The following is a 27,977-nucleotide window of genomic DNA, read 5'->3' as shown; positions in this document are numbered from 1 at the left end:
GGACACAGACCAGGCTGGCTGGAGGAGCTGCTGTGGAGGAGACGAGGGAAGGGGTCACCTAGCTAGGGGGAGTGGCACATACAAAGGCCCTGGGGTGGGAGCCCTGGCTGAGCTTGATGGAGGTGTGACTCCCTGTCTTGCCGGTTCATGCCAACCCTGGGGTTGTGAGGAGCTGCCCACTGCTGCTGCGCCCCCACAGGAGGTGCCAGCTGCAGCCACTTCACTCATCTGCTCAAAGCAGAGAAGTAAGGGGCTTGACCAGAGGGGCAGTGGGATCCTCTGACCGTCACCGTTGGCCAGTCCAGCTGCATGGGGCAGTAAGATGCTGAGGCCCACGGGGAGGGGTCACAGTCAAACCCAGTCTGGCTGGTCCACGTGGCAACTTGCACAAGTTGCGGACAGATGCTTAAGCAACAGCGATACCAGAAATCTTGACTGTCCAACCCCAGAAAGGAAAGACTAGAGGCCCATCCCTCCCAGGAAGGGGGCAGGGGTGACACGGTCACCTCCACATGAGGCCCCCATCTCCTGCGGCTCCTCTGCAGCAGGTCCCAGGGGCAGTGCCTGGACACAGCCCCTATCCCCTGGGGTGGAGGCTGCTGGAAACAGCGAAGCGCCTTCCCAGAGGAGGCAACAAGGCTGCCAGGGCACAAGGGGCCCTATCGCCTTTGCGGTTTCAGAGACTTTTGATCAAGGCCCTTGGGCCAGTCAAGATTTTTAGGAATGAAGAGGCAAGATCTGTTCTCTTAGGAAGAAGGTGCCCAGGGAGATCTGTTTCTGCCAGGTAGGGAAGCAGCACCCCATTCCAGGCGGACTGAGGGAGGCGAGCTGCTGGAGAGAAACAGGCCCAGGGCCTCCACTGGCACGGGACCCAAATGTGGTGGAAGGTGGGACTCCTGCCTCCAGCACCGTGGGAGCAATGGCGTGGGCTACTTTCCTCAGGGGGCAGGAACTAGCCCAGACCTGCCAAGGAGCAGGATGTAGGATCCACCACCACCCTTAAGGCCCACACCCCAGACCCTGGGCTCCCCATAACTCCCCTCAGCACCCTATGCCTCTGTCACTCATCCCAACTCAGTCTGCAGGGGCAGGAGGAGGCCCCATCCACCTTGGCCCGGGCTCCCAGGGCTCCTGCACCCCTGGGTTCCCCAAACTAGGAAGCTCCTGCAGTGCAGGCAGAGACGTGGCCAGCTTTCTGGAACCTTCCTTAGGACAGCACCCTATGTCCCTCAATTGCTGTGCCTTCGAGTAGGGATGGGCCTGAGAGCGCCATCCTGGGCCCTGAGGTAAAGGGCTGTGCCCATAGAAGCAGCAAGGCCTGCCACGTGGGAACTCCCCCTCCACTGCCTCTGCAGCTCCCTTACGTGGGACCGTGGACCATGCTCCTTCGAGCTGAGGGTGGCCCCATGATACCATCCAGCCTGCAGCACGGCGAGAACGGAAGCCCAGACTGGGGAGCCCGGCCAGTCTCCTCTCAGAGCTTCCTGCTACTACAGCGCTCGGAGAAGGGGGTTCAGACAGGATCCACACTCTAAAGATACTAGCAAGGTTCTTTGTGAATGTTTGAGAACTTCTACAAGAGATTTTGAAGAGATCCTTATTTCGTCACTGAACTCCAAAGAACCCTCCATGTCAGGCCGTGGTGAAGATCGGGTTCCATGGCCCTATGTGCAGGGGCTCGGCCGGGGCGGCGGACACACGGGGGCCTGTCCGGGGGTCACAACGCCTGAAGAGCTACCTGCACGGAGTGGCCAGGAGCCAGGGCGGCTGCCCGCACCGTGTGTGTAACAGGTCTGCCCAGAGGCCAACGGGGCCCCTGTTGAGAGACACCGTGGAATTAAAAATGAGGAAGCTCCCCAGGATTTGACAGGAGTCTACACAACAGCCACATTTACGGACAGATGCAGAGATTCCGTACTGTGAGGTTTTCCCACGATTGCGGATTAATGACAAAACCCCGAGAAGCTTAGAATTACTCGTTTTTAGTATCAGGGCAGGAGCGGCATCCACAGAGAACCTGCGCTTTGCTCCCAGTGTGGAGCTGGCTGAGAAGCTCTGAGGGCAGCCTGTGCCACAGCAGGTCCCGGGCACATGGGAGACAGTCCGCGATCACCGTCTGAGGGGATGCCAGGGGCGTGGGGAGACCGAGCGCCCAGCCTCCCCAAACCCTTCCCGCCTTGCTCGGGACCCTCTTCCCCAGCAGAGGGTAGAGGCCACTCACAGGCATACAGCAGGCACACTCAACACTGTTGGGAAATAAACAAATGTGGGACCGGGTCTCCCACCTGTTGAGTGTTGGGGTGGACAGAACGGCCGCCAAGGCCAATTGTGTCTTAAAGCCCCTTGCGTTCAGTGACCATGGGGCTAAGATTCTGGCCGTGGGTGTGCACAGGCCAGCGGGGCAGTGGAGGAGCTGCTCTGGCTCTGGCCTGCCTCACGGCTACACCAGGGCGTGATAGGCGTTGGGCTGAGCCTTCCCAGGCCCTGGAACATGCCCGCCCGCCAGGTGCCTTCAGCCCCTTACAGAGCAGCCACCTGAGACCAGAGCTGGGGGAGGCGGAGCAGGTCCTCACCAAGACTTCTGGCAGCAGGGCTGCTGCCCGAGCCTCGGAACATGCCTGGGGGAGGCGGGGGTGAGTGGGAGAGCCGGACCTGGTCCAGTAAAAGAAATCCTCTCAAAAAAAAAAAAAAAAAGAAATCCTCTCAGTGCCTTTCAAGTGGCCGTCAAAGCACTTTACACACAGAGCCTCCCAATCACCTCGGAGGAAGCGGCCCAGGCCCAGAGCAGCACCCCCTGGGCCCCCCGCCCCTCCCCCGGCACCGCAGACTCCTTCGGCCTGCTCTGGGGCCTGCTCTAGGCCCCGCCATCGTCGTCCGCCAGCACTTCCACGTTCTGGTAGGACTTCCAGGCCTGCAGGTTGCAACTCTTCAGGATGGCTCCCAGCTGCTTCCCAGGTCCGACTTCAAAAGTCTTGGGGAACTCGACACCCTTCTTCCTCTCGTATATGGCATGCATCGTCTGCTCCCACTTCACCGGGGAGACCACCTGCTGCACCAGCAACTTCTGGATGTGTTTTGGATGCATGTATCTCTTCCCATCGACGTTTGAGTGGACGGAAACCAGAGGCTTCTTGACACCAACCGACTTTAGGACTTGGGTCAGGGGCTCCAAGGCTGGCTCCATGAGGCGCGTATGGAACCCACCGCTGACGGGCAGCATCTTGGTGCGCCTGAAGTGATACTTAGAGGAATTCTTCTGGAGGAACTGCAGCGCCTGGGAGAAGAAGAAAGAAGTTTAAGCCAAGGACATCTTAGGGGAGGCACCACACGGCGAGGCGGCCACCACTGGCACCAGCTCGGTCCTGTGGATAGAAGACGCTCTGACCCATCTGCCTGTTTCATCCTGTAAAGAGCCGCGAGGACTGGCTCACTTCACCTCTTTGTTCCAGAACACATCAGTTGTGTACTCAGCAGCCCCGAAGTCCTCCCCTGGGGCTATGACCATTCCTACCCCCCAGCTGGGCAGGTGGCTAGAGAGAGATGGAGGCCGGGAAGCCTGGTCCACCCCAGCGCCTCATGCAGCAGCCCGGGCGCCTGGGGCAAACCACTCAACCTCTGAACTCTTGTCATCCACAAAGTGGGCACAACTTCAGCTGCTTCACGAGGTTGCTGGGACGCGGTCAGGCAGGAGGTGTAAGGGTCGGATAAAGGAGAACATGCTACCTAGTCTTCAATTATAGGCCCGTTTTCTTACTGCTTCATAACCCTCAAGATAAGAACTCAAGAGACTCCAGGCGTCATTTCTATCAGAACCCCCTTGTCTTGACTTCTCGAGAAGTCAAGAGCTCTGTCCCTGAAGCCAAAACCCTTCCCCTGAAGGGCGTCTCAGCCTAGAAAGGGCCTCCCAGCTAACAGGCTCCACCTCAGAGCTGTTTGCAAATAACATAATTTGCAAATATTTTAAAAATAGTAGACATTTTCAGAGACCATATGGCCTCAGGACACAGCCAGGCCTGCCCCCCTGCCAGCCCTCCACCAGCTCTGCCCGAGGGCTTCCCCTGCACTACATGGTCTGTCTGCCTGTCTCTGGCCCCGTCTCTGGCCCGCCACCATCTACAGCCACGCAGAGGCTGAGCCTGCTGTTCCCTGGAAGATGGAGGGTGAGCTTAGGTCCCAGCAGTTGCATGACCTTGGACGAGCCTGTCTCCCTCTGTCTCACCTCTGGGCCTCGGTTCCCTCATCTATAAAAGGCGGACAACAGTTAACTCAGGCTATGGAGGAGAACTCCGCCTGGCGCACAGGCACTACATGAGGGTCAGCAATGACCTCATATGCCGAGCCCAGCCACGTACACTAAAAGACCTGTAACCTGGGACGCCTAGGTGGACCAGTGGGTGAGCGTCTGCCTTTGGCTCAGGGTCTGACCCTGGGGTTCTAGGATCAAGTCCTGCATCGGGGTCCCCGCAGGGAACCTGCTCCTCTCTCTGCATGTGTCTCTGCATCTATCTCTCTCTGTCTCTCATGAATAAATAAAATCTTTAAAAAGTGATAAAATAAAAAGTCTGTAATAGGTTAGCTATTTGTGTCCCCAAAGGGTAGGAAGGATTCCTACTTTTGGTCAGATGGCACCTGTCGCCCATCTCTGTGGCCCGTCCCTGCAGGTGGACAGATCCACCTGGGCATCACCAATGCAGCCTGTGGCTCACCACGTCTTACCATCCTGAGCCGAGTCTGTCGGCGTCCCACACAGGCTGCTGCTGGCCCGAGCGCTGGTGAAAGCGAAGTGGAGCAGAGCTCAGCATAGGGAAGCAAAGTGTGACGGCAGTGTGACCCACTCCTGTGGGAAGCACAGAGGGGTCTGGGCCGCCTGTCACTGCAGCAGAGTCCAGCCTGTCCTGACGCTTCACGTCATTACCCTACCACTTCCCTCCATCCCCATCTCACTGAGGGGCACCCAGAAGCCCCTCTGATCACAGGCCTTTCAGACCCTCCCCACCATGACTGGACTGTCTGGTCAGCGGCACCTGCATGGGTGGCTACTCGGTGGCACTTCCAGCATCATTTCAGCATCTCAGAGTCAGTTTTCGTCCCAGGCTGGGGCCACAGGAGCCCAGCCAACAGCTTCAGGGTGTGGGAGGCTGGCCCTCAGCCCAGGCTCTGGTTTAGCAGAGGCCAAGGGGTTTATGTCACATCAGCTGTTGCAAAGGGACTGTCCTGCTCTGGGAAGGCCGTGCCCTCACCTGAGCTCTTTGCCTTGGCACTTCCAACTGCACCAGAAGGCTAACCCCCCTGGGAATCCCAGCAGTTGTCATCCTGCGTACCTGTCTGGGAGCTGTGTGGGGAGATGCCTGCCCTGGTTTGGGGCCCCTCCCCACTCACTTCTGGGCTGTTCCAAGGCTGTTAATGGGAACGAGCAACCAGCAATACGATCAACACAGGGCCACTGTCACTGATCTTCCTATCTTCTCAGAACTGTCACAGGAGAGACTCACTGGTTCAAGGGAGATTCACACAGACCCCTGGCATACTGTCAAGGCCTCACAGGGGATGATAGACTGAGAGCAGCTGAGTGGAGACAGAAGGTTCTAGAATGAGACAGGCCAGGCCTCCAGGCCACCTCCACATCTCTAAGCACTGGCCTCTCACTCTTCCTCAGCTTCCTTGTGTGTAAAACGGGACTCCTTTCTGGGGAGCACAGGCTGGCTGCAAGGCCTAGGTGACATGAGCTGCGCAGACGCTGGCCCTGCACCAGCAGCCCCTCAGGCGAGACCCTGCGTGGACCCGCTTGGCACTCCAGGGCCGCGGCCTCGGTACAGACCTGCCCTCTTCCATTGGCCGCTCACTGCCTCTCCGCTGGGGATGTCCTCTTCCTGGCGGACTTACTTCCAAGCACCACTCTTGGTGCTGCGTCCTCAGGCCTTCTGGCAGCCAGCCCAACCCTTACTGTGCCCCCAAACCCATGGTCCCTGTTCCCAGCTTATCAGACCATGTGCCCTCAGTGCTGGTTACAGAGGAGCTGCTTTAGAAACATCTAGGGAAGCAGTGAATGGAAGGAAGGACAGAAGGAAAGGGGTAAAAACAGACACTTAAGAAAAGGCACAGTGGGGTGGGAAAACCTAGCAGGAATGGCTTCTCCTCTTGCTAAAGAGGATCAGATCAGAGGTTGTGAGAATCCCAGAATTTACTACAGGAAGGCCCTGGGGATCATCTGGCCCAACACCTTTACCTTCAAGAGGGCGAGGGGATTTGCCCAGGGTCCTTGTCTATGCAACGTGGAGTGAGACCGGATCCTGGCCTCCTGCCACCCCACCCCTCCCACCCCTGCTCAAATACTTCCTCCAAAGATCACGGCTTGGCAGAGCACCCATCACCCCCTCCCCTCCCCCGAGTGTGGGTGGGACAATTCAACCCTCCCTACCGCCCTGGTTGTCTCGGAAGGCTATTCCCATTGGCACCAACCTCCAGGTGTCCTGAGATCACCCTGCAATCAGGAAAGAGGTAGTTGGCCACCTCACACACGGGGTCCGCTATGCCCAAAGTCTTGCAGTGCTCCTGGGCTTCCAAACAGGCGAAGCTGAACTTGGACTGGGGCTTGCCGAGGACAGACAGCATCCCGCTGGGGACAGCTTCCGAGGCTGCCTGCATGGCCTCTGCTCGGATTTTCACCGCATACAGACCTATCCAGAGAGAAGCGCATTTGGAAAAATCAGGGCACGGAACAAAGGAGGGAAGCCTGGAGCTGAAAGACAAAGCACAAGCTCTGCGCTGTACGCTGGAGACGCGGACACTGGTGTTTGTCACCAGTCCACAAGGCCACGGTTCTTCCGTTCTTCGCATCTCCATCTAGCACATGGGGATGGCGCCACCATCCTGAGAAAGGGGGCGCTGTCCTTGGCGCTCTACACACGAAACCGTGGAGCTCCCAGCTTTAAAGCCGGCTTGATAGAGGCTGGTGGTTCTGTCGCAATCGCGAAGCCTGTGCACGTGTGGGGAGGGGTGCTCGCTACTGACATCTGGTGGTAGAGGTCAGGGATGCTGCTCCACATCCCACAATGCACAGCTCCACCCAAAACAAGTTACTACCTGGTCCAAAATGTCAACAGTGCTGCAGTTGAGAAACCCTGAGGCAGGGAGCAGGGTGCCAAGGAGCAGACCTTGAGCCATACTGTTTTGGGCAAGTCATGACCTTTCGGGTCAAATTTTCAGTTAATAAAATGAGGATAATATCTAATCTACCTAGATTGTTGTAAAAACTGGGAATCAGTTTCAGTAACATAGGATTCTCATAAATCAAGTTTTACTGCCCCTACTTGGAGCTGTAGAAGCTGACACTGCCAAGGCAGATGAACGGAAATGCAGAGTTCCTGGCTCAGTGCAGCTCAAGTGTTAGGTGAAAAGCCTGGGCTGTGCCCAGGGAAGGTGGCTCCAGTGACCGTGACATAAGAATGGCCTGTAATGACTGGACATCTGTCATCCTGGTCCTGGGTCCTCTCCCTGGGGGAGGGGATGAGTGGACTGAGGACAAGTTAAGGGGCCGTCCAGGGTTTCCTGGGACCACAGGGAAGGTCTGAGGAGCACACCCTGCACCCTTCCTAATACATCTTCCTTCACTCTGCATGTCCATACAGTTGTACTGGACTGTGGGGCCCTCACCCAGGTAGGGAGCAAACTTTGGAGCAAATCCACTGAGAGCCTGAGGTAGGAAGTAGCAAAGAACACAGGGGAAAAGTGGAGAGGGCACGTGAAGTCTTCCCGTGCAGGCGTTAACTATGCAAAATGTCAAGTGAAAAAACACAGGATATACATCTGCTATAACTGCAAATTATGTGCACAGAAAACTCTATGTATATAAAAGTTTTACTAGGAGGTGTGAATATGCAGCATTTTTTAGTTGTTTCCTTACCAGTGCTATAATACTGTTTTCCAAAACCCTGAAGTAAAAGTCATAAAATAGAATGAGTTTTGGGGATCCCTGGGTGGCGCAGTGGTTTGGCGCCTGCCTTTGGCCCAGGGTGCGATCCTGGAGACCCGGGATCGAATCCCACATCAGGCTCCTGGGGCATGGAGCCTGCTTCTCCCTCTGCCTATGTCTCTGCCTCTCTCTTTCTCTCTCTGTGACTATCATAAAATAAATTAAAAAAAAATTGAATGAGTTTTAAGTCTATGGCTCAGTGGTACTTGTTGTATTTATAATATGCATCCTCCAGCTCATTCTAGTTTCAAAACTTTCCATCCCTCCATAAAATACCCCATATCCATGAAGGAACCACTCCCCATTTCTCCTTTCCTCTGCCCCCATAATCTCTAATCTGTTGTCTCTGTGGATTTGCATATTCTGGACATTTCATATAAAAGGGATTGCTTCTTTCACTGAGCATGTTTTTGAGGCTCATCCATGTTGTAGCATGTATCAGCACTTTATTCCTTATTATGGCTGAAGAATATTCCATTGCATGGACAGAGTGCAATTTGCTTACCAACTCATCTGATGAGGGACATTTGGATTGTTTCCATCTTTGGGCTATTTTGAATAATGTTGTTATGAACTTTTGTGTGCAGGTTTTTTTTGTATCAACATATATTTTCATTTTTTAGGTATATACCTGCAGACAGAACCACTGGGCCATATGGTAATTCTATGTGTAACTTCTTGTGGAACCATTAAACTGGTTTCCACAGTGGCCGCAGCATTTTACATTCTCGCCAGCCGTGTCTGAGGGTCCTATTTTTTCACATTCTTGCCAACACTTACTAATTTAAAATTTTTTATTATTATTATATATTTTTAAAAATATTTGAGAGAGAGAGAGAGAGAGCCTGAACAGGGGGAATGGCAGAGGGAGGAGAGACTCCCACTGAGCAGGGAGCCCTGTGATGCAGGACTTGATCCCAAGACCCTGGGACCATGACCTAAGCCGAAGGCAGATGCTTAACTGACAGAGCCACTCAGGTGCCCCATTATATATTTAGCTGAAGCCATCCTATTGGGAATCAAGTGGTACCTCAGTGTGGTTTTGTTTTGTTTTTTAAGATTTTTAATTTATTTATTCAGAGAGAGAGAGAGGCAGAGAGAGAAGCAGGCTCCATGCAGGGAGCCTGACGTGGGACTCGATCCCTGTCTCCAGGATCACACCCCGGGCTGCAGGCAGCACTAAACCGCTGCGCCACCGGGCCTGCCACACAGTGTGGTTTTGATTTGCACATCCCTAAGGATTAGTGATATTGAACATCTTTTCACATGCCTGTTGGCCATCTGTACATCTTCTTCTTTGTTTTTTTTAAATTTTTTAAAAATTTATTTATTCATGATAGTCACACAGAGAGAGAGAGAGAGAGAGGTAGAGATACAGGCAGAGGGAGAAGCAGGCTCCATGCACCGGGAGCCTGATGTGGGATACGATCCCGGGTCTCCAGGATCGCGCCCTGGGCCAAAGGCAGGTGCCAAACCGCTGCGCCACCCAGGGATCCCCATCTGTACATCTTCTTTAGAGAAAGGTCTGTTCACATCCTTTGCCCATATTTAACTATAAGCAAAACAGTTTAACTGGTTTCACTAAGGAGCAAACATCTTGAGCGAAACTGATATGCTCAAGATCAAACATTCATTTACTTTTTCATTCCGTGACCATCTGCAGGCCTTTGATAGGGTCACAGGCACTGGTGATGTGGGAGTGGACTGAGGCACCCAGGACAGTGTGGGAGACAGGCAAGCAGAGTTCAGGAGATTACAAAAAGAAAGAAAATCTCCAATGAACCCATCAGGCTTTAAAGGGAATAAAAACAAACAAACAAACAAAAAAAAACCAAAGCCAAACAAACAAACAAAAAAGAACAACAACAAAAAAAAAGGGAATCAAGGTGAAGTCTGGTCTTCAGGTTCCAATGTCATTTTCATCCATGTGCTCCCTTCTCTATCACCCAAGTGGCTCCAAGAATTATTTTTGAGTGTCCTTGGTCCCCAGTGAGCCCAGCAAGAGAACACCCTGGCACAAAACCAAACCCCTTCCTGTGTACCTTCAGTAAATTCCATGGCTCCAGCAAACACTAGGGCTGCAAATTCTCCCACACTGAATCCGGCAGCAGCAACACAGTTCTCAATAACCTGTGGTGACAGATGTGGGACATGAGACCAAGTTCTTTAGGGGATGGGTGGGGTGTTCGGTCCCAGGTTCTGCACGTGAGAGCTGACAGGGTGTTCAGAGGCTCAAGGAACCAGGAGCCACTGGCCTGGAGCTCTGGCTAGAAGAGGACACACAGCAGGGCCTGGGAGGCTCAGTCGGTTGGGTCTGCCTTTGGCTCAGGTCATGATCTCGGGGTCCTGAGATGGAGCCCGGTGACAGGGTCCCTGCTCAGCAGGGCATCTGCTTCTTCCTCTCCTCCTCCCCCTGCCACTCCTGCTCTGTGTCTCTCAAATAAATATATATAAAATTTTGGGGCAGTCCGGGTGGCTCAGCGGTTTAGCGCTGCTTTGGCCCAGGGCATGATCCTGGGGACCCGGGATCGAGTCCCGCATCGGGCTCCCTGCAGGGAGCCTGCTTCTCCCTCTGCCTGTGTCCCTGCCTCTGTCTCTCTCTGTGTGTCTGTCATGAATAAATAAATAAAATCTTTAAAAGAATTAAATAAAAATGAATGACCTTTAAAAAATAAGCCAAATCAGGGCACCCGCGTGGCTCAGTTGTGGAGCGTCTGCCTTTGGCTCAGGGCGTGATCCCGGGGTCTTGGGATCGAGTCCTGCAGGGGCTCTCCGCGGGGTGCCTGCTTCTCCCTCTCTCATGAATGAATGAAATCTCTAAAAATAATATAAATCAAAGCTGAGCCCAGCCCTGGGCTGCCCAGCCCCTCCCCCGACACGCAGGCTTCATAGCGCCGCATCCCCACCGCCCCGCCACCCACCCCGCACAGTGCGAACCGCGAGGCCTCCCCGAGGCGATGCACCTGGAGCCCCCGGCCCCGCCCATCCCGCCCGCGGGCCACGGGCCGTCGGGCCTCACCGCGGGCTGCAGGTGCTGCAGCTTCTCCACGGCGGCCAGCGAGGCCACGAAGACGGCGGGCTGGCAGTGCGCGGTGCGGTCCAGGGCCTCCTGCGGCCCGTGCAGGCTCAGCTCCAGCAGGTCGTAGCCCAGCACGCTGCGGGCGGCGGCGTAGAGCTCGCGGGCGCGCGGGAAGCGGAGCAGCCCCCGGCCCATGCCCACCAGCTGGCTGCCCTGGCCCGGGAAGAGCAGCACCGAGCACTGGCCCGGCGGCCGCCGCGCCTCCGCCGCCCGCGGCCTTTCCTCCGCGACCGTGGCGTCTCGCAGCAGCTCCGCCACGTCCACGGCGCGCGGCGGGGGCCGCGGGAGGTCCGAGGCGCCGCGGCGGCAGCCCGCGCCCCAGCCCCGAGCCCACGCGGCCCCCGCGGCCCGCGCGCCCCGCAGGCTCATGGTGAGGCCGCCGCCGGCCGCGCGTTACCCGGGCGACCGAGGCGCAGGGCGCGGCCCCTCACGCATTTCCCGCCGGGCGGGCCGCCCCCGGGCGCGGGGAGAAAGGTTCCGCGGGGACGGGTTCCGCCCGGGCTCCGGGAGCTCGCGCGCCTGCGCGGCGGGGCCGGGAGTGACCCGGGCGCCTGCGGAGCCCCCGCGGCCGCTAGCCCGCGACCTTGGTGACCCAGCGGCGACGCAGTGTAGACGTCGCTGTGCCTCGCGGGTGCGGGGGCTTGGGACGCCCCCACGTGGTTTCTGTTTGATTTCTCAGCCCAGGCGCGGTGCAGGGAGCAACAGTCGTGCCTCCAAACCAGACAGGCAGGCGCGCAGAAGCGTCCGATCGCTATCAGCTCCCTTGACGGGATCAGAGCCTTGGATGCGTTTCAGACCTTGGCTTGTTGGATTCCTCACGACCGCGCTGTCACGGCCAGGGGCTGCTACCCTCCACCCTCCGTGGAAGGCTCCAAGGCTGGAGTGACAGGTGGTCCGAGACAGAAGGGGAGTGGGATGCCTCTGAGCGCTGGGGTGAGGCCGGGCCAGGGCCTGACTTCACCCGCACTTGCCCTCTGCTCCTGTCTCGTGTCCTGCCAGGCGCCCAGGAGACAGACACACAGACCTCCCCCCCACCCCCGCCCCATGAGAAAGATCTAGGTGGAATTACATCAGCAAGTCTAGTTCAGTGAGTTTGTCCTGAGAATCGAATGAGCAAAGCCCAAACTCAGCATCTAAGGCAGCCTTGCTTGTGACAGACAGACAGACAGACAGAAAAGAAAGGAAAAGAAAAGAAAAAAGAAAGGAAAAGAAGCCATATAGTTAACTAGAGGAGACTCTTTAAATGGGTTATATGGCAAATCTGCACAACTCTGTGGTCATCAAAGATACGGAGGAGATTTTCAGGTTAAGACATGAATAGAGCACACATTGCCTCCAGAAGCCCATAAATCCACAAGGACAAGGAGAACACGAAAGGAAAGAACCCCTGGAAGCCGAAAAGCAGGAAGACCAGTATTACCTGACCTGCCCGACTGCAGACAGCCAGATCCCTCCCGACAGTGGGGAAAGCTGACCAAGCCTCATTTATACAAAAGCCTCCTCCAAAGCTTAGGACTGGGCAGCATCAACTGCTTGTAGATCTGAGGGTGAAAGAAATTTAAAATAAAGAGGACTATTTGAAGGTATCTATTTTTAAAAAGATTTTATTTATTTATTTGAGAGAGAGAGAGCACATGCAGGGGGAGATGCAGAGAGAGAGAGGGAGAAGCAGACTCCCTGATGATTAGGGAGCTGGACTCGGGGTTCAGCCCCATGACCCAGGGATCATGACCTGACCTGAAGGCAGATGTTTAACCGACTGAGCCACCCAGGTGCCCCCAAAAAAGGACATTTAGAAAACAAATAAGAACACCTTGGAAATTAAAAATAGGATAGCAGTGGGGTGCCTCAGTGGCTCAGTATGTTAACTGTCTGCCTTCAGCTTAGGGCATCACCCCAGGGTCTTGGGATTGAACCCTGCATCGGGCTCCCCAGTCAGTGAGGAGCCTGCTTCTCCCTCTCCCTCTGCCCTTTTCTTCTGTTCGTGCTCTCTTTCTCTCTCAAATAAATAAGTAAATAAATACAATTTTAAAAATAGGATAGCAGAATTGTAAACCTCAACAGAAGGCCAGGAAGGAAAAGTTGAGGGTAAAGCAAAAACAAAAACAACCCAACCAAGCCAAAACAAAGAAATCCCTCCGCAAAACTAAAAACTAAACCAAAACAAAATCCCATGACAAATAGGAGAGAAAAGGAAGTTAGAAGACCAGCCTAGAAGGTCCAGGATGATGAGTAAAAGGGGTTTCAGAATGAGAAGTGAGAAAACAGAAGGAAGGAAATCACCCCAAAAAAAAATCCAATTTCTGAAAAATAAAGGATATGAGTTTCCCCACATGGAAAGGGCCCCCTGCGTACTGGCACGGTGGATGAAATTAGACCCACAAAGAGGACTACCAGGGTGACATTCCGGAACTCTAGTGACAAAATAGGGCTCAAGACTCTGAATGGCTTCAGCCTGCCTGTGAGCACTGTGGCAGCCGGGCTTCACAATGTGGCTTCATGATGCATGAGGACAAGAGTCTCCAACTTTGAATTCTTACTCAGCCAAGCATCAGTCAACCATGAGATAGAATGCAAGATTTCAGAATGTTACCTCCTTGGGGTCATTCTCAAGAACTCCTGGAGGATGGACTCATCACAAACATGGGGTGGACAGTCTAGGAAGTGAGGAGCCAGCCAGCCAGCAGAGGGGCAACGGCATCCCCGGGGTGGTGGTGAGAAGAGACCCCGGAATGGTGTGTGCACTTCCCTACCGGGGCTGTCATCCCCAAGATCCTACCGGTTTCTCTACTGCTTATTTTAGGAACAGAATCCCCAGTGAGCCAGGCCCAGATTCCTGTCAGCCACTTGACTAGTCTTGATCACGGCCTGATGAGACCCTGTCCATGCCCTGCTGCCTGGCTCAGCTGAGGGTACCTGTTCCAGCTCACAGAAGTGTGCACCCCTGCACCCCTACTCTGGAAATCTGAATACAGGTGCAGTCAGCTCAGAAGCAAGGAGGCAGAGGGACGCCTGGGTGGCTCAGTGGTTGAGTGTCTGCCTTTGGCTCAGGGCGTGATCCTGGGGTCCTGGGATCAAGTCCTGCATGGAGCCCGCTTCTCCCTCTGCCTATGTCTCTCATGAATAAATAAATAAAGTCTAAAAAAAAAAAAAAGGAAGAAGAAGCAAGGAGGCAGAAAAGCCCAAGCTTCTGACTGTTTGGGGCTGAAGTTTCTTTTTATTATTATTTTAAAGTGTACACCGGTTTTAAGTACATCTCTGTATGCAACATTTCACAATTAAGAAAACCAGTGTAGGGGGGTGGGTGGCTCAGCGGTTTGGCGCCTGCCTTTGGCCCAGGGTGCGATCCTGGTGTCCCGGGATCAAGTCCCACGTCAGGCTCCCGGCATGGAGCTGCTTCTCCCTCCTCCTGTGTCTCTGCCTCTCTCTCTCTCTCTCTCTGTGTCTATCATAAATAAATAAATCTTTAAAAAAACGTTTAAAAAAACAATGTAGACAAATGTTTATTAATGTAGAAAGAGGTGTCTGATTTATTGTAAGAGGAAGAAAAATTATAAAACCACTGGTAGCATGAAGGCATTCTTGTAAAAGGAAGGTATGATACGCTTTGAAAAAAAGTCATGGAAACACTGAAGTGTTGACAGTGCTTTGCTCTAGGCGATGGGAAAGTAGGTGGTTTTATTTTTTTCCTTCGTGTTTTCCAGTTCCTTTGCAATAAAAGTGGATTACTCATGTAATAAAGGAAACACATAAATAAAATACAAGGATATACTGGGTTGAGTCACACTTGGAATTGGGAAGCTGAATGACACACGGGTTAAGGGTGCAAATCCTCAGAGCCTCTGGGTGGGAATCCTGACTCCACCGCTGTCCAGCTGTGTGACCTTGAGATATTCCCTCACGGCTCTGAGCCTGTGAGGTGGGGTTAATCCTCTGGGGCTTGGGGGGATGTCTCTAGTCCTCTTTCCTGGATCAACTGAGCCCAGAGGTAGGTTTTGCTTGTGTTGAATCCTCTAGGGTTCGGCCCAGAGCTGGGTACCTTGAAGTGTTCCATATACATGCCAGATGCGCAAGAGAAGCTCTGAGCTCAGTGCCGTGAAGCTAAGAAGTCACAGCCCACTTAGAAGGGGGGTGGCAGAGAGTTGGAGCTCTAGAAGAGCTTGCTGGCATGACACTGGAGAGCAGTCAGACTCGGACACATGGAGATGCCCAGGGTGGGAGGCTGGGGAGTGCCCTAGGCGGGGACACAGGGGTGAGAAAGGGTGGGGTAGTCAGCTTAACCCCAATTTGGCAGGGCCTCCGGTGCCAGGTAAAGGGTTTGGACTGGATCCTAAGCAGCGGGAGGATCCTCAGCAGAGGGGAGGAGTGGAAGGCCCGAGAAGGAAGCTGGGGGCCAGCTAGGGGCTGCGGCTGCTGTCAGAGGAGGGATGTGACTGTTGCTCAGGCTCAGAAGGCAGCCGTGGGATTGGACAGGAGGGTGGCAGAAGTAATGGGAGGTTTCCAGGGGCAGCAGGTGCAGCACCCGCATGCAGACTGCAGGGTGAATCCCTCGGGCAGCAACTGGCCCCTGGGAACTGTAGGTCGCATCTGTGAAAAGCTTGTGAGCTTCAGGAGTGTGTGTGTGTGTGTGTGTGTGTGTGTGACTGTTCTCAGCCTGACCCTTTGGCCCTGGCCTGCTGCAGATATTTGGGGGCAGAAATCTCTTGAGCCTTGAGCTCCATGTGTAGTAGGGGTGAGGCTAGAGGGAGGGAAGCTGCATAGTCTCCTCCAGGGCTGGCTCTTCCGGGGGAGGTGAATGTGTCACTTGGCCAAGCCACAGGCACTTCGTTGCAGGAAGAGGGCGAGGGCTGGCAGCTCCCTGGGAGGTGTGGCCCCTTTCTTCCTGAAGGGCAGTCACAGTGCCTGGGGCCACAATACTTGAGGGACCCAGGAACACGTCTTAATTTCTTTTAAAATTAGAAGAAAAAGAAGCAATCCAGCCCAGATTATATTTGTTTTTATATCGAAGCAGTGGAAGGAGGGAGGGGCTCACAAAAGCCCACCTGGCAGGAGGGTAGCTCGGATGGGAGGCTCCAAGCTGCGATCGTTGGGCAGAAGAAGCTGTAGGTCACCGTTGTCCTCCAAGTACCAAGTTTGGCAACTTGGACTCCTGTAGGCTGAGGGGCCCTGCCTGGCCCAGTCAGCCCGAGGTGGCCAGGACAGACCCTGGGCGGCAGTTAGAAGGCGGCACCCGCAGACTCAGAGGAGGTGAGGGATCCAAGGCCCGGGGCTGGACGTGCTGTGCCCATCAGGGTGCGTCTGGGACTGGAGGTCACCTCCGGGCTGTGCTGGCTGCAGTCCCGGCTCAGTGAGAGCCCAGCGTCTGCACGGCGCCCTGCCTGCATTGCCCTGCGGCGTCCTCACCCGGCCCACGATCTTGTGCCCATTTTACAGATGAGGAGATGGAGGCAGAACCAGTCACAAAGTGGCTGAGCCAGGACTACGAGTCCAGCCGGCCTTGTGCCCCAGGGCTCCAGGTAAAGGGGGGGGGCGGGGAGGGCGGGGGGCGCGGCGGGGGGGCTCCTCCGGCGATGGGGGGGCCACAGCTACTGGGTGCGAGGCCTTTCGGGGCTTTGCTGTCAGGCGACGTAATTCCCCTCTCTGAGGTCGGTTCCCGCTGCCCCAATTTTCCGACGGGAAAGGTGAGGCTCAAGAAGAGAAGCGACCTGCCAGCCAGCGACACAGCGGGGACGCGGCCGGGGCGGGGCGGGCGGGGCGGGCGGGGCCGGGGCGGGGCCTCGCGGCAGGGGCGGGGCGGGGCGGGCGGGGCAGGGACCTGGGCCACCACCCCGCGCCGCGCAGTGCCTTCCCGGAGCGCGTTCTGGTCGCTGGTGAGTGGGGCCCGGGCGCCGAGGGGCAGCGGGCGGGCGGCCCCGCGCAGGGGCGATCCCCGACAGCGCCCGCCCGCCGCCGCGCCGCCGGAGGGTAAACTGAGGCAGGAGGGGATAGGCCGGGCCCCAGGGCGCGACTGCGGGGCGGCACTAGGGGCTCAGCCGCCGGGACGGCGGGCGGCCGGGGTTGTGACCTCCGCAGTCGGGGCTCCTGCGCGGCGGGATTCCGCCCGGCTAGCGGGGATCGAGGGGAGCGGGGGGTTGGGGGCACTTGGGCAGCCCGGCCCCGCCCCGCCCCGCCCCGCCCCCCGCGCCCCGCCCCCGCGCCCCGCCCCCGGCTCGGGTCTGGCGGGAAGCGGAGCCCCCGGGAGGGCCCCGACAGGCTCCCGGCGCGGTCCGGTTCCGCAGAGGGGCCAGCCGGGGCGGGAGTGGCCGGGCGGGGTGCCGCGGGGATCACGAAGCGCCTGGCGGTCCACTTGAAACGCTCCATCCTAGACGCGGAAACCCGGGCCCCTGGGGGTGTTTGCACGCAGCCACGTCGGGCCCCAGCGGGCCTGAGAGCCGGGCCCCAAGATTCCCGGTCGGTGCCCGGACAGGGGCCTGGGGTGGGCAGAAGGGCCCCAGGGACCCGCCTGTCCGCAGTGCCCCCTGCAGGGGAGCTCGGAGCCGTCGGCAGGGGTGAGCGCGCCGCGGGTTTGGGGTCCACCCGGCGGCTGGCCTGCCCGGCGCAGCGCCCCCTCCGGTCCCGGTCCCGGTCCCGGTCCCGGTCCCGGTCCCGGCCCGCGCTCTGCAGCGGAGGGCAGGGGCGCCGGGCTGGGGCCTCCCCTAGGGACAGGACAGTTGACCGAGGCGGTTCCCAAAGGGTCACGGGGCCTGGGGAGGATGGCAGAGGGGCTGCGTCCGGAAGGGCGCCAGGGTGCCGGCCTCCCGCGGGCCGTTGACCCAAAGCCTCAGCTGGCAGATTGGGCCTGGAGCTGCGGCGCCCCGCAGGGGAGGTGGGTGGGGAGCCCTGTGCGGCGGGGGACACGGCAGGGGACACGTCTGCTTCGTGGAGCCCGAGGTTTGCCCGCTGCCTTGAAAGGCACGAAGGAGCTCGGGGCGGGGGATAGCGCCTCCCGCGGGGGTCCCGGCTCCGGCTGCTCAGCGGACCCAAAAGGAGGCGCAGAGGGAGTCCTTTGAACTAAAGGAAACTGAGGCTCACCCAGGAGCCCCTGGGCAGGCACATCGTGGCAGCGCTGGAGCTGGGGTTCAAACCAGTACCGTTCAAGGCCTTGCTTTGTACACTGTGTCCTTCTGTGCGTGTGTGTGCACACGTGCGTGCATTTGGGGCACACATTTGTGCCTGGCAGTGACCGAATCGTAGCTGGATCTGCCGGAAACCACTGATGGCAGCGGGTTGCTGGGGGGGTTGGTGCTTGGAGGGAGGGAGCCTCCTTTTTCCTACCTACACTTTCGCCATTTTCATTAGTTTATTTTGGAATCTGTGTTCCTTTGATTTGTACTTTCTTCTGATTGTACAAGCCACGCCTGAATATGCCCTTTGTGTTTACAAAAGTAGTCATTCTCCATGGAGCACATTTCCCCTGTCACTCCCAGCCCTCCTGGTCACCAGCTGGATGTGGATCCTCCCCAACTTGTCTGTTGTGCTTTCATAATGAAAAAGATTCACGAAGGAAGGTTGTAATGCGGAAGATTAGCTGTAAGTCACATTAGAAAAGGAAGGAGCCTTAAAACAAGTCCCAGGACAGCGGTGGCGCGTGAGCGACAAGGTGGAGGAGGGCGGGGCGCCACCGGGAGGAGGAGGAGGGCGTCTCAAAAGCAACACTATTCTGTTTCTGGGGAGCAGTTCCTGCCACCTTCTGTAGGAAGGCCTCGGGGAACAGGAGGACGCCCCAGAGACTCTCTAGCTCAGCCCCCACTTCATAGATGGGGACAGAGAGGCCTGGGAGGTGAGATTTCAGGGCCAGAAATGGGGAGCAGGAGCGAAGCATCTTAAGGACAAGAGTTCCCTGAGTCCCACTCTTGGGGCGACAGGGAGGATTCACATCCTGTAACTGCTGCTCCTGCCTGGGAGGGGGTCTCATGCTCTGGGGGGGCTGCAACACTAGCGCTGGGGCTGGAGGGAGTGAGCCTGTTGGCTCCGAGATAGTCTTCTACACTGGGCAGAGAGTGGGACCCCTGAGGTAGGATGGGAGCCCCCTGCGGCCCCCCAGGCCTTGCGCAGGCCTTACCTGCCATGTTGGGATGAGAAGGAGGTGACACAAGGTAAGTGACCATGTGGCCCAAGGCTGAGGCCAGCAGACTCCCAGCTCAGGGGAGGGGGTGCTCTGGGCCTCAGAGTCACACAGACCTAGAAAATTCTGGGACTCCCTGTGCCTCAGTTTTCTTATCTGGATGGTGGGAATAGTAATGTCCACTATGGAGGCCAGGAGGGTGTGGCTCAGGGCCCCCAGGAGAGAGGCAGCTGGTTGCCCCCCGCCCCGTAGCTGCTGTGAAGAGTAAGTGAAGTAATGAGCATCAGGATGAGCCACCAAGCACCACGTCCATCACTTGTTCCCCAGAGATCTAGAACCTTCTCCTGACCCCAGGTCCTGAGCCCTCTGCTTTGACCCTTCTGGGTGGTTTTGGAAGTGCTCCTCTGTGAGTGGCCCCAGGCCTGTGGGTGGAGCGTTCTGTTTAGCCTTTTGCCCCACTTAGCATCCAGTGTCTGACTGGCAATGTCTTCTCAGACTTGGGTCTATGCCCCGGGGCCACTTTTCCGCCCCCCTCCCCCCATCCCGGTAGGAGAGGGGGTGAGCGGCCTCAACATTGACAGCCACAGCCCCTCACTTGTCTGGTCCTCACTTGAGCCTCCCCATGACCCCATGAAGCAGGCAGGACAGGTTATACCTGCCCGGTGTAAGGGAAACTGAGGCCCAGAGAGGCACTTTGGCCCAGGATTACAAAGCAAATTGGAGGCAAACCAACGTGTTTGGGTTCTTAGTCACTGTCTGACATTGGTGGAAATAAAAGGTATGTAGGTGGCTTTGCCCTTCTACCTCCATCCCAAGTCCTTTCCCAGCCTTGGGTGTTCCCTGACTTTCCTCAGCCCTCCCTGGGACCCCATCCCAGAGCAGATCCCTCTCAGGCCTGCCTTGGCTAGCCCAGCCCAGCCCAGCCCAGCCGAATGTGACTCATCCTGGTGGGTCCCCTAGTTTGGGTGATTCAGGAGCTGGGCAGTCCCCCAGAGGCCACAGGAAGCAACCTGTCTGGGCTCTCTCTGTGTCAGGCATCTGCCCTTTCTGTGTCTGACCTTGGAGCTGGGCAGACTCTCTGATCCCCTAGGCTCTGGAAGGGGCAGCCAGGAGTGGGGGCAGGAACACTGGGCTCAGACCCTACTCTGCCACTGAGGGCTGAGGGAAGCCACCACCCTCTTCTGGGCTGTGGTTTGTTCTGTACAGCAGGGGGCTTGGTTGATGGGCTCTAGGACCCACTCAGCTGGCACCGTGGGCAAGTCCTGTGCGGAATTTCCTGGGCATGGGCTGGGTGCTGTGGGAGGGTGACGTGAGTGCCCCTGCCCACAGAACCTAGCTGCATGGGCATATGGTGCAATGTGAGTAAATCTCAGAAACATGCTTGGTGACAGAAGCCACACTCCAGAGGCCACGTATTGTATGATTCCATTTACATGAAATGTGCAGAAAAGATAGATCCACAGAGATAGAGGGCAGATTACTGGTTACCGGGGACTGGGGGAGGGAGGAACAAGCCACGACTGCAGTGGGTAGTGGGGTTCATCTGGGGTGATGAAAATGTTTTGGAGCTTGATATGGATGGTGATGGCGAGACATTGGAAGTGTACTAAATGTCACTGAATTGTGCACTTTAAATGGTTAATTTTATGTTATGTAAATTTTACCTCGATTTAAAAAAAAAAAGTAGGAAAAAACAAACAAACCAGGATAGGATGCAGTGACAGTCTCAGAGCAGGAGTGATGTGGTGGGAATGGAGGCTTGGAGGGCCTTGGTGAGACAGAGCGGGGGCCCGGGCCGGGGCTGGGGTCAGGGTCTGATACAGTGACAGATACTGAGCAGAAGCGAGGGACAGTGCAAACTGTTATCTGAACCAAGATACTTCTTTTTTAATATTCTATTTTGAACTAATTTTAGACTTACAGAAAAGGTACAAAAGTAGTACAGAAAGTCCCCAGACAGCGTCCCCCCAGCTGGGAAGTCACTGTGGTGTGGTGCTCGCAACCGCAGCCCTGTCCCGCAAACTGTCACGTTGGCCCCAGGACCCCATGTGGATCTCACATTGTGTTTAGTTGTTACTCCTTCTGGAGCCTCCTGCACTCAGCGACATTTCCCTCAGTCTTTGCTTGTCTCCTGTGACCTTGGCACCTTCGAGGAGTACCAGTCCGTTGTTTTGTAGAATGCTCTTCCACTTGTGGTTCTCTGGGGTTTTCTCACGGTTAGGCTGGGGTTTTGTGTTTGGGGCAAGAACACTACGGCAGGTGTGTCCGCCTCTGCGAATCATAGCAGGGGTTCATGATGCCCGTGTGTCTGGTACTGGTGGCATTAACCTTGAGCACCCGTAGGAGAGATACTTATGGGAGGGGGCAGCCATCGGCTTGAAACAAAGTGGGTGTAAGCTGGGACTATCCCGTGCCGTGAGAAAAGGCACGAAGGGTCACACTGAGGAGACTCCAGGTCAGGCCCAGTTCAGTGCCTGACCCCCCAGCCCCTCCCCTCAACTTTTGGGCCTCAGTTTCCCTATCTGCATGTGAGGGTCAGGATGGTGTGAAGGCCTCTCACCTGCCCAGCCATGTCATGTTCCAGGGGAGGCCTGGTGTCCTCACCACAGCTCCTGTGGCTGCCCAAACACTGTCACTTTGCTGCGTATCCAACATACTTATTAGGCGGACTGGGCAGGGTTGTGTCCCCGGGCCACAGATGAGAAAGCAGCTGAGGAGGCCTGAGCCCTGCTGTGTGATGCGCTGGTGAGCCCAGCTGAGTGGCCAGGTCCCAGGGCTCTGTGTCCACACCCAGGTGGCAGGAGCACAGGGCCAGCATCCTCCCGACGGCGGTGAGACAGACCGTCCTGCTCACCCGGGAACACTTGTGTGCACCCTGGAAGCCAGAGGGCAGGGCAGGAGGGCAGGGGAAGGAGACACGCAGGACCGCCTACTGCCAGGCCCCGCATCGCATGCCCAGGGCTCATCGACGGGCATCCTCGCGGCACACCTGTGCCTTGACCTAGGGGGATGGAGGGACCATCCCACTTCCACCCGTGAGAAAACCCGAGGCCCAAGGAGGGAGGAGTGGGTCCGGGACTCTAGGATCAGGCCCTGAGTCAAAGCCAGATGCTCAATCGCTGAGCGGGATCGAGTCCCACGTCGGGCTCACGGCATGGAGCCTGCTTCTCCCTCTGCCTGTGTCTCTGCCTCTCTCTCTCTCAGATGAGTAAATAAAATCTTTTTAAAAATGATGGTTATTATAGACATTTTGGAAAACGATAAAGATGGAACGAACATAGCGTCATAACCCCACTGCCGAGGGCAGCCCTTAGGATCCCCGGCTGCCCACTCTCAGAGGGGCCCTGGGCCGACGCCTTCCGGCTCCGTGCCTCGGGTCTTCACCGGCAGATGGATGAGATGGGGTCGTTCCCCGCAGGGCGAGGATGAGGGCGGTGGGCGGACAGCCGTTCCCCAGCGGTGTTAGCTGTGGGATTATGACACCTTCGTGAATCTGTTTACAGTTTTAAAATGCCGACCTATGTCATTCATCTGTTTTTGTTTTTTTTTAATCATTCTGAGGCGCCCAGGTGGCTTAGTCAGTTAAGTGTCCAACTCTTGATTTCCACTCAGGTCATGATTTCAGGGTTGTGAGAGTCAGCTCTGCGCTCAGTGGAGAGTCGGCTTGAGATTCTCTCCCTCTCCCCCTCTGCCCCTCCACCACCCCTCCCCACCCCTGCACTTTCGTTCTCTCTTTTTTCACTAAATGTGCTGAGAACAATTTTCACATTATTAGAGTCCTCAAAAGCTGGGAGTTGACAAGGACTTAATGGTCCCTGGTTGTTGGGAAAGTTGCGTCTGCATTTCATGGGGCTTCATGGAGCCCCAGGCCAGCAGCTGTCCCCTCTCCCCAGGGCACCCTTGACCCTTTGCTCTGAAGGCCTGATGGCTCCCCACGCCCAGAGCGAGCACAGCCTTTTTCTGCACTTGCTCCCTGGCAGGCAGGTGACCCGCTCCGCCCACACTTGCCTGTCATTCTCTCCCTCCCTGTGTCCCTCTCTGTTCAGGAAGTGCTCCCTGTCCTGCCAGGACCATCTTTTCCTTGATCGTGGGTCGGGGCACCCTTTCTGAGGCCTGTGCCCCCTCAGGGACGCTCCTGTCCCATCTACCCTGGGTCCCCAGCCCCCACGCTAGTAGGTCGTGCTGCAGGTTTGCTGAGCTCAGTCTGGTTGTGTGGCTTCTTATTTCCTGCAAACAAACACCTGCACTCCAGATTCTTCAGTTAGGATCAGAGTGTGTCCGTGGGAGCCCAGCCCCCTCATTTAATGTGGGGAAACTGAGGTCCAGTTGAGGTGCTCACAGGCCTGGGTCCCAGAGCAGGGGCAGTCAGAGCTGGTCCAAGATGCCAGCCAGGCCTCACCACCGCCGCCCCTCCTTGCTGGACTCTCAGCCCCAGTGAGCAATTCCACCTGCTGGGAGCCTCACATGCTGCTGGGCACCTAGTAGGTGCTCAGGACAGGCATTGGGGCTGCTGGGGAAGGGGACACAGCTGATGAGCACGAGGGCCAGGCCTGATGACTGGGTCCCCAGCGCTCGGGCTGGCGGCATCCAGGCCTGATACGGGGACCTTCCTTGCCCGGAGTCCTGCCAGCCTCACAGGGTGGCCGAGGGGCCTCGCTAGCCGTGAGCTCTTGCTCACTCCTGTTCTTCCCACCCACTGCCTCAGTGAGCCTGTGCGTCAGGCTGGGAACAGCTTTTTGGCTGGGCAAAGCCTGGCCCCAGAATGCTGTGCGACTCCAGGCCGGCTGCTTTCCCTCTCTGACACACGAGGAAGGGAGGGTGATTTTAGGCTGGGCCTGCAGGGTGCTGGTAAAATACCTGTGTGCTCCCCTGCTGGGCTGGGCACAGTGTTGCCATCCGATTCTACAGAGGGGAAACTGAGGCCCACCCAGAGAATTGAAGCGATTTGCCTGAGGTCACAGTGAGTTAGTGGGGAGCCAGGATTTTAGCCGAGCTCCGTGTGATACTAGTTATTGAATGGGTGAATGAATGAATGAATGAATGAGTGAATGAGAAGTACTAGAACATACGGCTCATTCGATTCGATTCGATCCTTTTCGATTCGATTCAATTTTTTCGATTCGATTAGATTTTTTTCGTTTCGATTCGATAGTTTCGATTCGTTTCTATTCCATTCGATTCGAGTCTTTTCGGCTTGGGGGATGGACTGATCAACAGGCGCTCAGAGCGCTGGGCTGTCAGTTGGTCTGGGGAAGAGGGGCCGGGAAGCCTGGGTGGAGGGGACACGAACCGGCCTGGAATGTGACGAGGGGTCACTTGACAGGAGACCCGAGGTCAAGGGTGAGGGTGCTGGCGGCTGGGACGGGAGCTGGGGCAGGACCAGCCGTGGGGGGGGCCCGGGGGCTCCTCCCAGTCAGGCAGGCCCCCTGCGTGGGACAGGAGTTTGGGTGGAAATGTGTTCCCTGGAGCCATTGCCCAGGCTGGCGGGGGCTGTGCCGGGGTCACCCCAGCCCCTCCCTGCCCCGTGCTTGGGGAAGCCTTGCCCCGGTTCTGCAGTACCCCCCTCACCCCATCCCTGTCTTCTCTTTCAGAACCTTCCAGAACAGCCGCCACAGCAGCAATGGCCCCGCCTTGGGTGCCCGCCGTGGGCTTCACCCTGGTGCCCAGCCTGGGGGGCTTCCTGGGCTCGTACTATGTCCGCGGGGAGGGCCTCCGCTGGTATGCCAGCCTGCAGAAGCCCTCGTGGCACCCGCCGCGCTGGACGCTGGGCCCCATCTGGGGCACCCTGTACTCGGCCATGGGGTAGGTGGGCCGGGCCATCCTCCCCCGGAGGCCCAGGGGCAGGGCTCCCCCGCGTGCTCTCCGCGGGGAGCAGGCTCTGTTTCCTTGCCCGAACTTTCCCCCCAAGGCCTCCTGGGAGGGGCGGGCCAGTGGCACGGTCTCAAGCTGGCACCCTGGCTGTTTTCGCAACCCCAGGGGGAGGCTGGCTCTGTGCGCCAGGTCCAGGCCTGGGCCCCTTCCAAGGCCGAGTGGCAGCAACAGTAACAAGTCTCGCAGCTGCCACTGGTCGAGCACTGCTCCTCGCTGGCCGCGACGGGGTTAATTTTCAAAACCACGGCCGGGCACGGGGCTTCCTGCAGGAAACCGGTGAGGACACACACCCCTGAATTGCCCCAGAGGAAGGGAAGCGCCAGCCGGGGGAGGGCACCCCCTGGTGCCTCCAGTGGGAACTGCATCCCGCGGAGGAGGCCGGCTCCCTGCCCGCCTTCTGGAATGTTCCCTGCATCTTGAGTCTATACCAGCCCAGTGCAGGGTGGGGCTGCAGATGCCAGGCGCCCAGGGTGCAGGTAGCAGAAGCCAGGCTGGATGCCCCCCGGGTTCTTTTATTTTTATTTTTATTTTTTATTTATGATAGTCACACACAGAGAGAGACAGAGACACAGGCAGAGGGAGAAGCAGGCTCCATGCACCAGGAGCCCGACGTGGGATTCGATCCCGGGTCTCCAGGATCGCGCCCTGGGCCAAAGGCAGGCGCCAAACCGCTGCGCCACCCAGGGATCCCTGCCCCCCCGGGTTCTGAGGGGAATAAGTCCCTGCAACCTGGGTGTCGTGTGGGCACCACCCCCAGCCAGTCCCGGCCCTGCCCTGTCAGGCTCCGGCGCTTCTCTTGCCTTCTCCTCCCCATCCTGGCCTCCCCTTGCTTCAGCCTCCAGGCCTCCCCACTCCCTTCCTCCACCCGTGAGATCCTGACAAAGCACACGCCCTGTGACCCCGAGGTCAAATTTCTCATGGAGTAAAGAGCTCGGGCCCTGGCCCCGGCCACCTGGGTCAAATCCTGCCTTTACCTACTGGTTGCCTGCCGAGAGATCTTAGTCACTTGGCCTCTCTGGGCCTCGGCCTCCCCACCTGTAAAATGGGGGTGATAATACTGCCCACCTCCGCGAATTACCATCAGGATGAGATGAGTTAGCACTAGGAAAGAGCCGGAGCGCGTGGGTAAGCGTTTGCATATGCTTGTTTTCTTCTCCTAGAAAACTCCTACTCGCCCACTAAGGTCCTGTGCTCTGTGCAGCGCCTCTGGCTAGGTTAGGGGCCTCTTTCCCACCCACAAGGCGCATGTGCTTTCCTCTTCTGGCGAGATCGGTCACGTTCAGGGTGATGTGGCCACACACATGGGCTTCTTTCTTCAGACCCTCATGAGGATGATGGCAGATACTCGTTAAGTGTCCCATGTGCCAGGCACTGACCTAGGCACGGCCAGTGTGTTAAATCCCTACAGCCATCCTGTGAGAAACGAAGGCCCAGAGAAGTCAGGCAACTTCCCTGAGGTCAGGCAACAGTCAGTGGCAGAGCGTGCCCGAGCCACCACTGAGTCGTCCCTGCCCTGCAGAGAGGCTTTTGGTCCCTTCCCTGCTGCTGTCCTGACCGGTGGCCTCTGTTTCAGGTATGGCTCCTACATGGTCTGGAAAGAGCTGGGGGGCTTCTCGGAGGAGGCCGTGGTTCCCCTGGGACTCTATGCCGGGCAGCTGGCCTTGAACTGGGCTTGGCCTCCCCTCTTCTTTGGCACCCGACAAATGGGTTGGGTAAGTGTGGCCTTGGCTGGTCTTCTTGGTCCCTGGAGGAGTGGCCTTTCTTTGGGGACCTAGGGCATCACATCCCAGATGGGATGAGGGTCTAAAGATGGGGGCGGGGAGGGCACACGGCTCATGGTCATCTCTCAGAAGCTTTTAGGGGACCAGCGGCCTCCTGGGGATCTCCCAGCTGCTTCTCCTCCGGGGAAGGAAGCATTGCAGGGTTCTGATGGCAGCAGAGGGACTTGCTGGCTTGGCTGAGGGGCCATCGTATAGGAAAACATTATGCCTGGTGCTGTGCATCCCTCACACTGCGTGGATCGGGCAGGGGTGATTGTTCCCATTTTACAGATGGGAAACTGAGGCAGCAGACGGGGGAGGGGTTTGGCTGGGTCACCTGGGGGTGGAAAGGAGCGTTCCCATGAGTGATCCCGTGACTGGCCAGCTGGGACACACGTCCGGTGAGTACAGCGAGCCTCAGGCCTCCCCGTCCTCCCCGCCCCTGTGTCCCCGCAGGCCCTGGTGGACCTCCTGCTGACGGGTGGGCTGGCAGGAGCCACGGCCGTGGCCTGGCACAGGGTGAGCCCTCCGGCCACCCGCCTGCTGTACCCGTACCTGGCCTGGCTGGCCTTCGCGGCCGCACTCAACTACTGTGTCTGGCGGGACAACCAGGGCTGGCGTGGTGGCCGTCGGCTCACAGACTGAGAGCCCGGCCCTCTGAGGACCACAGCTGCTGCCGGGCAGGTGCTGCCCGTGGTGGTGACCCTTGTGCTCCCGTGGCCGCGAGGCCTGCAGGTCTGTGGGGTCTCAGCCCGGGGTCACCACAGCTTCAGAAGTGCCCCCAGGCCGAGCCCCGACCCGGGAACAGCGTCCTGCGCCTTCTGCCCCGCTCCAAGCTCGCTCTCACTCTCGGAACACGGAATGTTAGCAGCAAATAAAGTTTCTAACCTCCTGGCAGTGGCCTTTTTACTTGGGTGGGTCCCTGGCTGGGGGGCCGGGGGGGCCGGCTCATCCTACTGCTGGGTCTGTCTGGGCCACATCGTGCAGAGGAGGCTGGACCAGGTCAGCGCTCCCCACAGTACGGGTCCCTCCCAAGACCCCAGGAGGTGAGGCCACCGCCCGGCCCGAGCCTGCGACTGTGCTGCTGCCGGACTGGCGCGCAGCAGGCCCAGGCCTGGGTCCTGTTACCCCTCTGGGCCCCCAGGAAGCGGTGGGGAGCGCCTCCAGGCCCTCAGCTGCCCCGGCTGGGAT

General features: G+C 57.5%; 2 protein-coding genes across 2 annotated transcripts; one reads left to right on the top strand and one right to left on the bottom strand.

The window, feature by feature from the left end:
* Positions 1 to 1,966: 1,966 nt before the first annotated feature.
* Positions 1,967 to 11,435, bottom strand: MCAT (malonyl-CoA-acyl carrier protein transacylase). The gene is made up of 4 exons (XM_077914207.1): positions 10,992 to 11,435; positions 10,015 to 10,102; positions 6,460 to 6,677; positions 1,967 to 3,274 (listed from the first exon to the last, which is right to left on the bottom strand). The coding sequence occupies exons 1-4, from the start codon at positions 11,418 to 11,420 to the stop codon at positions 2,855 to 2,857; spliced, it is 1,155 nt and encodes a 384-aa protein (XP_077770333.1). The 5' UTR covers positions 11,421 to 11,435; the 3' UTR covers positions 1,967 to 2,854.
* A 5,411-nt stretch (positions 11,436 to 16,846) lies between these two features.
* Positions 16,847 to 27,680, top strand: TSPO (translocator protein). Its single transcript, XM_077914206.1, has 4 exons — positions 16,847 to 16,921; positions 24,747 to 24,957; positions 26,600 to 26,738; positions 27,243 to 27,680. Exons 2-4 carry the CDS (start codon positions 24,776 to 24,778, stop codon positions 27,429 to 27,431), a joined length of 510 nt encoding a protein of 169 aa, XP_077770332.1. The 5' UTR covers positions 16,847 to 16,921; positions 24,747 to 24,775; the 3' UTR covers positions 27,432 to 27,680.
* The last annotated feature ends 297 nt before the right edge of the window (positions 27,681 to 27,977 follow it).

The sequence above is a fragment of the Canis aureus genome, chromosome 11 (assembly GCF_053574225.1).
Source record: "Canis aureus isolate CA01 chromosome 11, VMU_Caureus_v.1.0, whole genome shotgun sequence".
Classification (NCBI taxonomy): Eukaryota; Metazoa; Chordata; class Mammalia; order Carnivora; family Canidae; genus Canis; species Canis aureus.
The sequence above is the reverse complement of the archived record's forward strand: the minus strand, read 5'-3'. Positions and strand labels throughout refer to the sequence as shown.